Here is a 13,536-nt window from a genome sequence, read left to right on the forward strand (position 1 = left end):
CCCTAATTATTTTAATTTGGCCAATGAAGCATTGACGAGACTTTACAGCACCGCCATTAAAATACCAGCCTCAAAAATAAAGGATATTCTTAACTTATTGCCGTATATACCTCTACCTTGGAGTCGATACTTTACTAAAATCATAGACACACAAGAAGCGGTCACAGATGAAAATACAGAAAACCAAGACGTTGAGGATGATGATCAAATAGAATACAACCCTTGTGCTTGACTAATTATTTGTTTTTGTCTTCTAGTTTTTTATGTTAGTTTAACCCTAGGTTTCCACCGTTTTGTGATTTGTTTCAAATACCTTAGTCACTTGAATTTTTTTAAGAATAAAACGTTTAATTTCTAAAGGTGTTTCAATTCAATAAATTTTAATACAAGTTAAATTTTGAACAGTTTAAATTAATTAAAAATAAAAAAAGTTACAGAGTACACTATCATACGTAAGTAAATAGTAAATAAGTACAAAACCATAATTTTGTCCACCTTTTGTTGAGTTCGCCCTTTGTAATTTTTTTAAACCCAAATTTCTCGAAACTTGCTTTCGGGGACACTTACGACGCCACAACTGAATTTCATATTGTTTAGACATCCTTGTAAATTATACGACAGTTGTATTGAAATTAGTAACATGGCGTTATAAATTTGATGCTTTTTTCACGTAGATTATACATCCGTCATCAATATTACTCTAGCTATCATAGTTTGCTAGTAAATGTGTTTTTCTTGTTTACTGGAAACCGGTACACTTCCACGGTGCAACTTGCTCCACGCATCTAAAGGTAGAACGAGACATACAACTACGCATGTCATAAAAGACAGCCAAAAGTGGGTTTGTTTTGCCCGTTTTTATTCTAGAAGTTATTCTTTATTTTACTAGAGTACTTCATATTGACACATCAAGTCTTAGACTTAATTTCAATGCAGGGCATCTGCCAGACGCTTATACGTATTTCAACCTCATTAGGCATCATCAGAGCGACATATGCAAAGGCACTGAATCGAAATTAAATCTCTCCCCTCATAGTACAATAATTATAAAAATAATTGGAAAAGTCTGCTAAACGGAGTCGAAACTTGAACATTCTTACGTCAAACTTTAATGAAGTGGCAATAAAAAGAAAAAGCGAAATTCGAAGGGCATTTCCGTTTATAATAAACGAGAGTGAACCAGAATTAAAAATCCAGTTCAGCTAGCGGAATGAGCTGTTTTATTAACAATTTTTAAAGTAAACAGACTGATTGAGGCATCGTAACAAAGAAAAAAGCATAACTACACCTATTTTAGGAAACTTATTTGCATTTCACCGAATTTTATACTGAAAAAACCCTTCTTTCTCACTTATAGGAAAATAATTATATTTCATTCCAACTAGCCATGCAGGAGTACACAGTAATACAATTTTGCCGGCTTAATATAAAATTTTAGTATGTATGGTAAAGGCTGCTACCAATCGCGATTGTCAGTAAGTGATTTTTCATCAATCTACAACAATTGTCTGACAATTAAATGGCCTAAGGCAGATGTGACATGATTTCGAAGGAATTTTCTTTACCACCTTCCAGAACCATCTTTTAATAGGTTATATATGACAGTAGAGAGCAATTTGTCAATTGGTCTGTTCTTGAGAGAACGCCAACGTGAATGTTTCGAACGATTTTGTTAATAATGAGTAAACTGACTTGAGATTTTATTAGAAAGGCGTCGAATCAACTGATACGAAGGTCAACCCTGTATTATCTATAATGTACGAGATATCGGACACATAAGGTATCTCAAATAATAGTGTGCATAGAAATTTATCTACAACACGCGACAATGTTGACTTTGACCCACTTTTGTAGCTCCAAATAAACTTAGGTGAACCAGCATAAAAGCAAAAAGTATGGACATATATTTTCCCCTTATATTCTAATCTTAGCAGGATCTAGTATATAGGAAGAAAATTATATTTTTTCCTGAAAACTCCTTCATGCAGTTACTCTGTTAGTAAAACAGGAAGAGCACTACTCCCTGTACTAGTTCTAGATAGAGTTGGTACAGAGCCATCTAGCGGAAGTTATTAGACTTTTAAATATTATTTTTGCGAATTTTGATACTTCTTATGGTAACCATTAACAGAATGACAATCCAGTGCGAGGATTAGCAACCACAAATTTTTAAACCAATCAATTTCGGTGAAAAAAAAATGGAAATCTCGTGAAAGTTTTCGTGCGATGATTTTATACGATTTTAAAGTTGGTTTAACTAGATAACAATGCGTCGATAGACTTCGTTTTGGTTTTCGTGATAAAGCACCAGACCCATCCACTGTTTACACATATTTGAAGGATTCAAGCGTGGACACATCAGCCTCAGTGATGAATTCCGTGAAGACGTTCCCTCCAGCTGTTGTCCCGAAAAACATTAATGCTATGCGCGGAGGAAACAGATCGACATTTTACCTATTATAAATCAAATACAAACAATTTTGCATGACCATTTAGCAGTTTGAAAGATGTACAGTCGTTGGGTTCTTTATAATTTCAATGCTGCCCATAAAAAAGTAGTTGTCGATTGATGCAGCGCGACCATTAAACGATACAAAGGAGACAGCTCAAATTTGGAATGAAACATCGCGATTGGTGATGAAAACCATCGATTTGGTAGACCATCCTGCATATAGTCCAGACTTGGTACCTTGTAATTTCGTTTCATTCTCGAAAATCAAAAACAAGCTAGGCGGTATAAGTTTAAAGACGCCAGATGAGGCGAACGAAGCATAAAAACATCTCATATCTGAGATTGCTGTTTCATATTGGTATAAATGCTCCGACAATTGATTTTTGCTAATGCAAAAGTATATTAATCTGTTTTTATTTTCATCATTTTTCTCAAAAATACGCTTTTCTTCTATTATGTATGCAAAACTTTTAAAACACCCTCGTATAGAACAAAAAATATTGTCTTCCTGAATACTGCTTCATGGACCTATTATTTGTCGCACCATTCCCATCAGTACACCATTCCCTGTCATCCCAGACATTCCCCAATGTGTTTTTTCTAGTTTTTTTTTTTCGAATCAAGTAAAAAACCCTCATACCTATCATGAGTGCTCAGGAAAAAAGGGCCTAACGAGGTTTTTACGATGGTATCTAAGTACATTAGAGATAAAATAGCCCCTGAAGTAAAAGAGTTAAGTACATATTTTGAGTGACGCTTGCGGTGGTCAAAACTGCAACCACACCATTATACCTTAGTTACCTTATACCATTATACACCAGAATGTTCTTAGCACTAACAACGACAGGAAGATTTAACACAATTCACCATTATTTCCCAGTTCGCGGTCACAGTTTCTTACCTAGTGATCGCGACTTTGCCACAGCAAAACGTGCTATTCGTAAAGATGACAGTATTTTTACACCAGAAAAGAATATCATTCAAGAAGCTAAAGTAAAAGCTCCAAAATTTCTAGTAGTACCATTGGAATATGCAAATATTCTTGATTTCAAACAATGGCGGCCTTCAATATTCAAGAAAAGACAAGACACAAGATTTTAACATCAGTAAATTCAAGAACTTCCAGTATACCAGTGAGAAATATGGATATGTCGACACTCGTCCATTTATTGATTCTTTCGTGGTTGGAACTTTCAAGTTGCGTAAAGGAGGAAGAGTGGAGCTTCCCACAGATCAAGTCTATCACTCAATGTTGCCAGTGAAAGCTAACAAACTCGTTGATGTCAGAAAGATTATGCATTACATACCAGAGTAACATAAACATTTCTACGAACAGATCCTAAGTTGGGACCAATCGATTCCAATGGAGGGGAATGATGAAAGTCTTATTAGTGATTTAAGTGACGATGAATAAACTGTAAACAGCATTTAAATGTAAATATATAAGTAATTTTTTACTTGACTTCTAAAAGGATAACATTCCAATCAGTAAAATAGTAATTACTCAATAAATGTGTACATATAAAACCTAATTATTACATAAATATCTTCTGCTTACCCCACACTATAAAAAAGTAATTAAGAGTTTTATGCTGTTAAAAATAGTTAAAGAGATAAAACATTTATTTTAATTTTCCAAAAGTAAAGTTTTTGGAATTTTATCCTTTTAAATTTCACTGATTCAATTGTTAACATTAGGCCGTTGGTTGTTACCTAAACTTGCTATTAAATACGGCACTGATGGGCCTAAACGCAGCGTTATTTATTGCCCCATTTACTGCAAGTAGTTTTATTTGTGGTCCAAACAGGGCTGATTGGAATGAAGTAACAATTCTCCATGAAGTTTGTCTCCATTACTAATCAAATATACCTAATGTGATGTTTGCATTCAGTTATTGGGATTTAACTATTACATTACTTTTAAACCTGAGTCTCCAAATTGATAATCTCACCTAAATAGTCAATATATCACCATTTTTTACAATTTAGGAAATTATAATGGTGTTAAATCGGATTCTACTTTATTGGGATAAAGTCTTCGTCAAAATATTCCTAAAAAAAGTTTAATTTGGTTTAGGCACAACAAATTGGCACATTTTTTTCAATTGGAAAATGGACTAATTCCGAATTTTATAGAAAATAGGTATCCAAAGTTTTCTTTTTCAGAATTTAAATTTCCTTATATTCTTGGGTACAAAAAAAATGGCTGCTTGTGTAAGTAACGTAGACATTCATTCAAATCTTGTCGCGGTTGAGCAGTTCTCCATAACACGGAATTTTTTGGTTTGTACCATTTGTTTGTATCAAACAAGTATCATTCAGAAGCCAAAATGATCATAGTCAAGATATTTTATTTATTATAAATCGTTCAATTACTAAAATCGACCGTGTACCATCCCAGCGTAACAGAGAATCGATCTGGGGACTTTAATCCCGCAAGTTCTAATGAAGATTCCAAAAAGGGAGTCGAAAGCTCGACAAAGTTGGAGGAAAATATGGATAACGAGAAAAGGAATAGAAAATATTTTGAGAACTGCAACAAACAGATCTGGTGCAGAAAACGAAGTTTTTGGACGTGCTCCTACAGCCTGTAAAGACGTTTTGTCTATATTGAAAGATAACATATCAAAACTACGACTTTTACCAACAATACTAAATAACGAATTGCCATCAAATTGTCTTTTTATTGTCATGGATGACGTCGTTATCAGTATTGTTAAATATGATTCAATTTTTTCTACCAAGTATATCATAATTAGAGTAGATTGTGGAATTTACGTTTTAATGATGTAATTTAGCCATTTCACAAATCATTAAATGTCCCAATTAAGTAGAATCCTACGAAATTTCAAAAAATATTAAGTTCAAGTTACTTCTTAGGAATTTACAAACCGCTAAATTATTTTTACGTTACATTTATATTTATTATTCTCAACGGTAAACTAAAAATCGGTGCAAGAGTACTTCTATTCTTGGATCACGTATCCCAAGGTAAGTGTCTTCTAATGACAGGATATTGGAAACTGGCAGAATTGTCCTTAAACTAGCGATTTCGGCTTGTGAAGAAAAATGTAAGTGGGTGCGAGATAATACTGCAGTTTGATTGCATTAGTAAAGTATTAACAAAATGGTTCTGGGCGTAATGCCAATAGAAAACGCTTTCAAGTAAATCTTTTCAGACCAAAATACTGAATATACCTTGTCCAAACTCAATAAAATTATACTGAAACGATAACATCTCCTTGCTAAAATATTCAGAAGCACAAATATCCTGCGTTCAGATTTTCAGTAAAGAAGTCTAAATTACTTGTATTCAAGAGAAATCAAAACCGCTTTTAACACGTTGACTGCCAGCGTGCTCGAAGAGTATTTCTTACCCTGAGCCACAGTTTAGGAAGCACGTCTTGTGGCGTGATCGGCACATCAGCAAGCAAGCTTATTAAATGTGTCATATGTCACTGTAAAAAGGAACAAAAGTCAGCAGAAAATCTGTAGTTGATTTATGTGAACTGATCGTTCCACGGAGGTTCTTGGCCTTAGGTAAAGTTACAACAAAATGAGAAATGTACAGTCTGGTACAGAAACGGTACAGATTTCTCAGTAATCTAACATTTGCCAGATTGAGTACCAGAAATTTTATAAAAAGACAAAAAAACTGTGTCACAAGAGAAAAAGCTTTTGATATGAAATAAATAACTCCATAATTCCGAAAGATATTTATATAGTTACTACTCTATAACTACCTATATATACGAGATATAGTTAATCTTCAGACAGTTAATACTTACAACACACAGTAAATATTAACTGACAACATTCCATCTTTCTCGCTATACAAAAATGGCACCTTTTCTGAATGAAACTTTCAAGTGAATAAAAGCTAGTTAAGTTATACTAACTTTCCAAGTAAGAAAAGAATATCTGCTTTGTTTCGTTCTTGGTTCTTTGTAAACTGTGTCACTGCGCCAGTTCATGCCAGATCTACCTAACGGTACGTAAAACATTTTTCAGTTTACATACCTTTACTTTACCTTTCGATATTTCTATAGTAATAAATGGTGTGTGGAAGAATAAAATGGAAAATGAGAGAGGAAACCCTGCTTTCATTTGTTAGTACATAGAATCCAGTCTTTTTTTAATAATCCGACTATCTGCGCCAGTTTAAGTCAGATCGTCCCAACAGTATTTAACATATTGTACGAGTTGCACAAGACTTTTACTGTAACTTTCGATATTTCCGATTCGAAGTCGTGTTTACTATTCATACAGTAATGATACGTGAAGGAATCAAAATTCAGCTCTCATTTGTTCGTACAAAGTATACAATCTAGTATGAAGATATTATTAAAGATTTGGCATACCAAATGTTTAGGTGTTGAGGTATAATATTGGCATACAGCAGGATGTTAAAGTACATTCTCTTGAAGACCCAAGGGTTTAAGGTAGAGCAGAATGTTCTGACGTGCAAGATGTGTTAGTAACTACGTGTCGGGAAGAAATCAACGTAATCAGACGGTAGGAGTCGCAAAGTGTCTACAAAGAGCATTGGAACATCCTGAAGAGTGTGGAAGTTAGCATGAATTTTTGGCATGAAGGTGTTTTTGGCATCCATTCTTGGAGTTTATGTACAAAAGTTTAAATTCTTTGAGGACATAATAATAACAGAGCTAAAGATGGGATTACGAAAGAGTTATTTGTTCTTTATGTTACTTCGGAGTTGAAACCTGTACAATAACAAATATTATACTTAAAAATCTCTACTTCCAATTATGGTTTTATAGAAGAACATTGCGAAGAGAGCTAGGAAGGGAAAATAGTGAAAAAAGAAGTTCAAGAAGAACACCACGAGTTTCAAAACAAAAAAAATTGGTACGCACAAATAATCGGTTATATTTCTCGAGGGGAATTAAATAAGGAGACGATGCATATAGAAGGTATGAACGTTCCGTCCTTTCTGCCTAAAAGTTTGTGCTCCATCCAAACTACGACACGTTTCGCACTATATTGGGGCTCTAGAAGTTAAACTCGAACAAAAGAAGGCAGACATTTTCGTCTATATTTCCCAATGCGGAATGGATAGGAGTATGAGTCATTCGTCTTGGAACCCAGAAAATGGACTACACTGAACATCTGAAAGATTAGCGATATTTCAAATTTTAGGCTTGTTTCGCAGTTCAGAGACACAGTAGGATCCATTTCTGCTGCGCGTGATAGCTAATGTCCTCTAAGCGGAAGTGTCTTCGTGGACACCACTCCAAGAAGAGAAGATCCCTCATGTGCACTTGTTAGTGTTAATCCGCAAATATCTAATGCACAAGATCAGAATTTGATTTTTTGATAAATTTAATAAAGTAAAAATAAGTTAGAATGCTTTAGCGGTTTGAATTCTGAAATGCAGGTTATACAAAAGTGAATACGATGTATAAAAATAAATTTGTCCAATATCTCTCTTTTTACACATTTCTAGCATTTAACCAAAAGTTTTGTTTTATATGTTGTAAAAATCTATAATATAAATATCGAAGTGACTAAAAAATTAGTAAAAAAAGCATGTAAAAAAGTAACTTTGAGGTATAAGTACGCGCCATCTAGGAAGAACCAGCGCAGCTTTTTATTTTCGTACTGTTCCAACATGAACAATGTTGACACCGATCACGATAAGACACTTTATTAAGAATATCACACATCAATATTCTGAAATACTAAGATGCACTGCACTAGTTTTCCGTAGCTGGAGATTACTGTAAAAGCCAGTACCTTGCATTGGTACAGATAGATCTGCTGCAAACAAAACTTTTGACCAATAAAATAATTCGAAAACAAAGAAATCCCGTTTATATTGCACTAGTATGAGTTATTTTACGTTTTTCTGTATTCAATACTATTATATGTCGGCTGTTACCAAACAAATGACAAACATACTCTTCTAAAAGTTCTCGAATGAACTACACGTCTACTTTCATTAGTCCCGCCTGACTGTTCGTACCTAAACTAGACCCATCCAACGAATCTAAGTCTAAAGCACTCTCGATCATCGTCGTGTCTTGCAACAGTCGCAACCTACTAACACTCAACAAACTGTTTTCCTTGTCCTGCACTGTCATATCGTTGTCTAGCCTCAAATCGGCAAGTCGTCCTTTTTCGTTGATATTGACCAGTACGTGGTTCTCCCTCAATATCACAGGATCCAAATGGAGGTCTTCCATGTTCAACGTAATGTCTTTCGCGCCGTTTTCTTTCGAGGAAGACGTGGAGTTTATATTGTCGATACAGCTTTGTGATTTGCTGAGTTGCGTGGTAGCGGCATGCGTGGGGGTTATGTTGTTGTACACCGGGGAGTGGTTCAAACTGGTTTGCGACTGATACTGTTGCAGGTCCCCGTGGGTTCTCTGTAAATGCACTGCGGCGGGAACGACGGCTAAGGGCTGTTCGCTAGACACTAAGTGGGTCACGCTACCCGTGTTGCTTTCTGAAATAGAAAAGTCGCGTATTTATTATTGTTTATTAAAGATTACACCATGAATAAAAAGGGTAGACAAAGAGTGCACTGGTGCATGTTTACCGTACCTGCATTAGAGGTACACAACTACAGTACCTGCAACATTAGAGGTACAACCAAGTCAACCAAAGCTTTTTTTTACATTAAAAATAGGATGAACAAGGGATTTAACAGGTATATTTTGAGACTAATAATAATAAACAGTCATATTTTATTGAAAATGTGTAACTTTGTATTTAAAATATTTTCTTTTATGATCTATAGTAGACTCCCGTAAATTCGACTTCGGTTAGTTTGGTCTGACTACGGCCGGTTTGCGCTCGACCGTTTTGCGCCCTTACCTGAAATCGACCGGTTTGCGCTTTGAAATTTTCATAATAGAAATATCTAACTACTATAGTTTCCTTAATCGGCCGATTTGCGCTCTCTTGCAATATAATTTTAATTTCATTCTACAATAATAGTCTGGTGAACCTGCAATGAACAAACTAACATGTCAAGTAAACAGAAACATCTTTTCCTTTATATTTGAAAAAAAAATGTCAAATCAAAACTAACAAAATTATTAAATTCTTCTAATGCTGTCGAACTTCTTTAATCTTTAATACCTCTGTTTATAATCCTTCTACCTGGAAGTTAATTGTTTAGATATAATTAGTAACTAGAATTCCCAAAATGAGAGATCGCTGGAACTAACTTTCCTTTCTACCTGATAATGTGACCTGGTAACTACTTAAGTCATTAGCAAAGGGTATGATAACAGAAAAATTCTACGTGATAATGACCATATTGATGGTCAATCATTTCTATTGCGTTCTTTGAGATAGTAGGATCAAGAATTATTGTGAATCAGTGTGAGTTAGTGTTTTAAAAATGGATGTGCAAATTATTGAAACTTCGGAGGGAAAACCATGTGAATTGTATAAAGGGTACAGTTTTCGTATGAAAAAAACAAATAAAGATGGTTCGGTTTTTGGAGTTGTTTGAAAGAGAAAACTGAAAAATGTCGAAGCCACTTAATTATGGATAATAACACAATAATTAAGGAAGCCGAACATCTGTGTAAGCCGAGTGTTGCAGCGACATAAGTGAAACAGTGTGTCTTCAATGCTCGAAAAAGAGCTAGGGAAGACAGTTATTTGCCGATGTAAAAAATATATCAAGATGAATTTCAAAGATTATATAGTCAACGACTGGATTTCGTGACAGACATCTCAAAATTCTCTTCAGTGAAAAGTGGTTTAAACGATTGTAGAAAACGTGCGCGTAGGCTGCTCACAGATCCAGCGGCAGCATCCAAAATACTATTTCCAGAAGAAATTATTACAATGAGCAACAAAACGAAATTTTTATTTGTCGACAAGACCACTCACTCGGGATACAGAATCTTGGTGTTTGCCAGCAACAAAGCTAGGGAGATTTTGATTAACAGTGTATTTATGGATGGAACATTCAAAAACTGCAGTAAGCAATTTAGTCATATATATATATACCGTTCATATCGATATTGGTAGTACGTCAGAGGAGACAAATACAATTCCATTGATATTTGCGTTACTTCCTAACAAAACCAAAGAGACATACGATATGTTATTTTCATCAATGAAAGAGAAACTACCAAATTGGAAACCATCTCTTATAAAACTGGATTTTGAACAGGCAGTGATTGGTGCCTTAGAAAATTATTTTCCCGAAGCCAAAATTTCTGGTTGTAATTTTCATTTCAATCAATGTATATGGAAAAGTGTTCAAAATATTGGACATAGAAGATATCGATGATGGCTGGTTATGCATTCAAGAAACCTCTCCTATTTCTGAAAAAATGGAACAGTTTTATGACTACTTTGTCAAACAATGCTTAGAAAATACTCACATTACCAAGGAAATGTGGAATTGCCATGATCAAAGACATCGCAGTAATAACGTTTTAGAAGGTTGGAATCATCGTCTGAATACATTAATAAGACCACATCCCAATGTATTCCAATTAGTGAAGTGGCTGGTTAACCTTCAACAAATTCTAAGTCGCTACCAATATAGCTAATAATAAGATGTTTTCCCTTTGCAGATGGTGCTGTTAAGCCTGTCGACAATCCTGCCAAAATTTTTGTCACAGTATGTCCTTCATTTAACCATGTTTCATCTGTATATGTTTTTTGCACCTCTACGAAATTCTGCTATTTTTTTCAGATACTTTTTGAGACATTGCCGATAACAATCACACACGCTGACAAAGTTACATTTTCCCTAGAACCCAAATCTTTGCCAAAACATTTGAACAGTTTAAAAGTAGACCAATCAAATTATTGAAATGTATTTCAAATAAAATGAGATCTCTTCTATCTGAACGTATATTCTTTGAACGATCAGAAGAAGGTTTTTGTCAATTTTTAAGAGATTAAAAAGATTCTGCAATAATCCACTAATTTGTTTATTAAATAATTAAATTTTCTCCTTTTGTCGGAACAAACATCATCATCATCATCATCATCAGTGGTGCTACAGCTCTAGTTGAGCCTTGAGTCCACACCGTCCCTCCATCTCAGTCGTGGTCTGCCTCTACTCCTATTTCCCACTGGGACCGATAATAGAGTTCGTCTGGGTGGGTAATTTTCATTTGCTCTTGACACATGTCCAGCCCATCTAAGCCTACCTATTTTTATGAAGGATATTACATCTCTACCATTTACTATTTTTTTATACTTCTCGTACAATTCGAAATTATATCGCCTTCTCCAAATACCATTCTCACAGAATGCGCCCATTATTCTTCTTAGTATCTTCCTTTCGAAGACGAGCAGAAGATTTGCGTCTGTTTTGGAGATGGTCCATGTTTCTGACCCATATGTCAGCACTGGTAGGATGAGTGTTCTATATATTATTAGTTTGGTTTTCTGGCTTAAATTTCTGTTTTTTAGCTGCTTGCTTAGTCCAAAATAACATTTGTTTGCTAGCAGTACCCTCCGTTTTACTTCTTCAGCTGTGTCATTATCGTTTGTTATGAGAGAACCCAAATATGTAAACTTATTTACTACCTCAAAATTATATTGGTCTATACTGAAGTTTTCTTCGGCGTTTCTAGCTCTATCTCTGTTATTTGGAATAGATGCTAACATTTTGGTTTTTTCCTCGTTTATTTTAAGGCCCATATTTTGTGCGGCTGTCAAGAAGGTGGAAGTCATCTCTTTAAGTCCTCGTGTAGTACGTGCGATCAAATCCAGATCGTCAGCGTAAGCCATAATCTGCGTTGATTTATTAAAGATTGTTCCCCTATTGTGTAACTCGGCATCTCTTATAGTCTTTTCTAACGCTATATTAAAGAGAAGGCACGCCAGCGCGACTCCCTGCCGTACCCCTGCATATGTTTCAAACGCTTGTGACATATCGCCTTATATTTGCACTCTGCAGATCACTTTACTCATAGTTGTTTTTACGAGCCTTATTAATTTATGGGGAATGTTAAGTTCATTCATGGCTTCGTATAATTTACCTCTTAGGACGCTATCATACGCTGACTTAGAGTCCACAAAGAGATGGAACGTGTCAATATTAAATTCATTGGTTTTTTCTAAGATTTGACGTAGCACAAAAATCTGGTCAATTGTTGACCTACCTGGCCTAAAACCGCTTTGATACTCACCAAGGATTTCTTCCACGTACGTACTTAAACGGCTGTACAGGGTGTTGGAGAATATTTTGTACATTGTATTCAGAAGAGTTATACCCCTATAATTTTTACATTCCAACAAATCTCCCTTTTTGTGCAGTGGACATATGATTCCAGTGCACCATTCCTCTGGCATTTGTTCTTCTTCCCAGACTTTGACTATTATGTTGTGAATTTGGTGCATAATGCTGTTACCTCCATGTTTGATGAGCTCTGCGGGGATACAATCCACTCCTGGGGACTTGCTATTTTTGAGTCGTGTGATTGCGTCTTTCACTTCAAATATTGAGGGAGGTTCTACGTGAGTGTTATTTCTTGGTTTTTGGAGTGACGCATCATTTTCCACTTCGGTACCAAGTAGTTCTTTGAAGTGCTCAACCCATCTGCTTTGTACTGCGTCAGCGGTACTGACTATATGTCCATTTTTGTCTCTACACATCGTCAGCCGTGGTTTAAATTCTTTTCTTGTCTTATTTAGGATATTATAGAACTTTCTAGTTTCATTTTGCCCCTTTAATGATTGAAGCTCTTGCATAATCTGGTTTTCGAAGGTCCGCTTTTTCCTTCGATGTATGCGTTTTTCCTCCTTCCTAAGATCTTTGTACATTTGCTCCTTATCCCGTGTTCTTCTTTGTTGCATAAGTTTATATGCATAATTTTTTCTTTTAGTGATATCTTTACATTCATCGTCGAACCAACTGTTGCGTGGAGTGGATTCTTCTGGTCCTAGGACGTTGTTTGCCGCTTCCTTAATTGTTCTTTTACATATATCCCATTGCTCGCTAGCTGTTAAATTCTCATCTGTTGTGCTTTCATGTTCAAGGTAATTTTGATACCTTTCTAGTGCACGGGGCTCTTTCAAGAGTTTTAAATTGTAGCGAGTACTTTTCTTGCCCTTTTCTTTTTTTGCATTTGAGA

The 13,536-nt window shown here is 35.2% G+C and overlaps 1 protein-coding gene across 3 annotated transcripts in view; it reads right to left on the bottom strand.

Moving 5' to 3' along the window:
• Positions 1 to 204: 204 nt before the first annotated feature.
• The window catches only part of app (Palmitoyltransferase app), a 36,490-nt gene continuing 23,158 nt past the window's right edge, over positions 205 to 13,536 (bottom strand). For all 3 annotated transcript variants that reach the window (XM_072520984.1, XM_072520983.1, XM_072520982.1), the window contains exon 10: positions 205 to 8,921. In XM_072520984.1, coding sequence (XP_072377085.1) covers positions 8,398 to 8,921 — 524 coding nt within the window. In that variant the 3' untranslated portion in view covers positions 205 to 8,397. The remainder of the gene's footprint in view (positions 8,922 to 13,536) is intronic.

The sequence above is a fragment of the Diabrotica undecimpunctata genome, chromosome 1, assembly GCF_040954645.1.
Source record: "Diabrotica undecimpunctata isolate CICGRU chromosome 1, icDiaUnde3, whole genome shotgun sequence".
Taxonomy (NCBI): domain Eukaryota; kingdom Metazoa; phylum Arthropoda; class Insecta; order Coleoptera; family Chrysomelidae; genus Diabrotica; species Diabrotica undecimpunctata.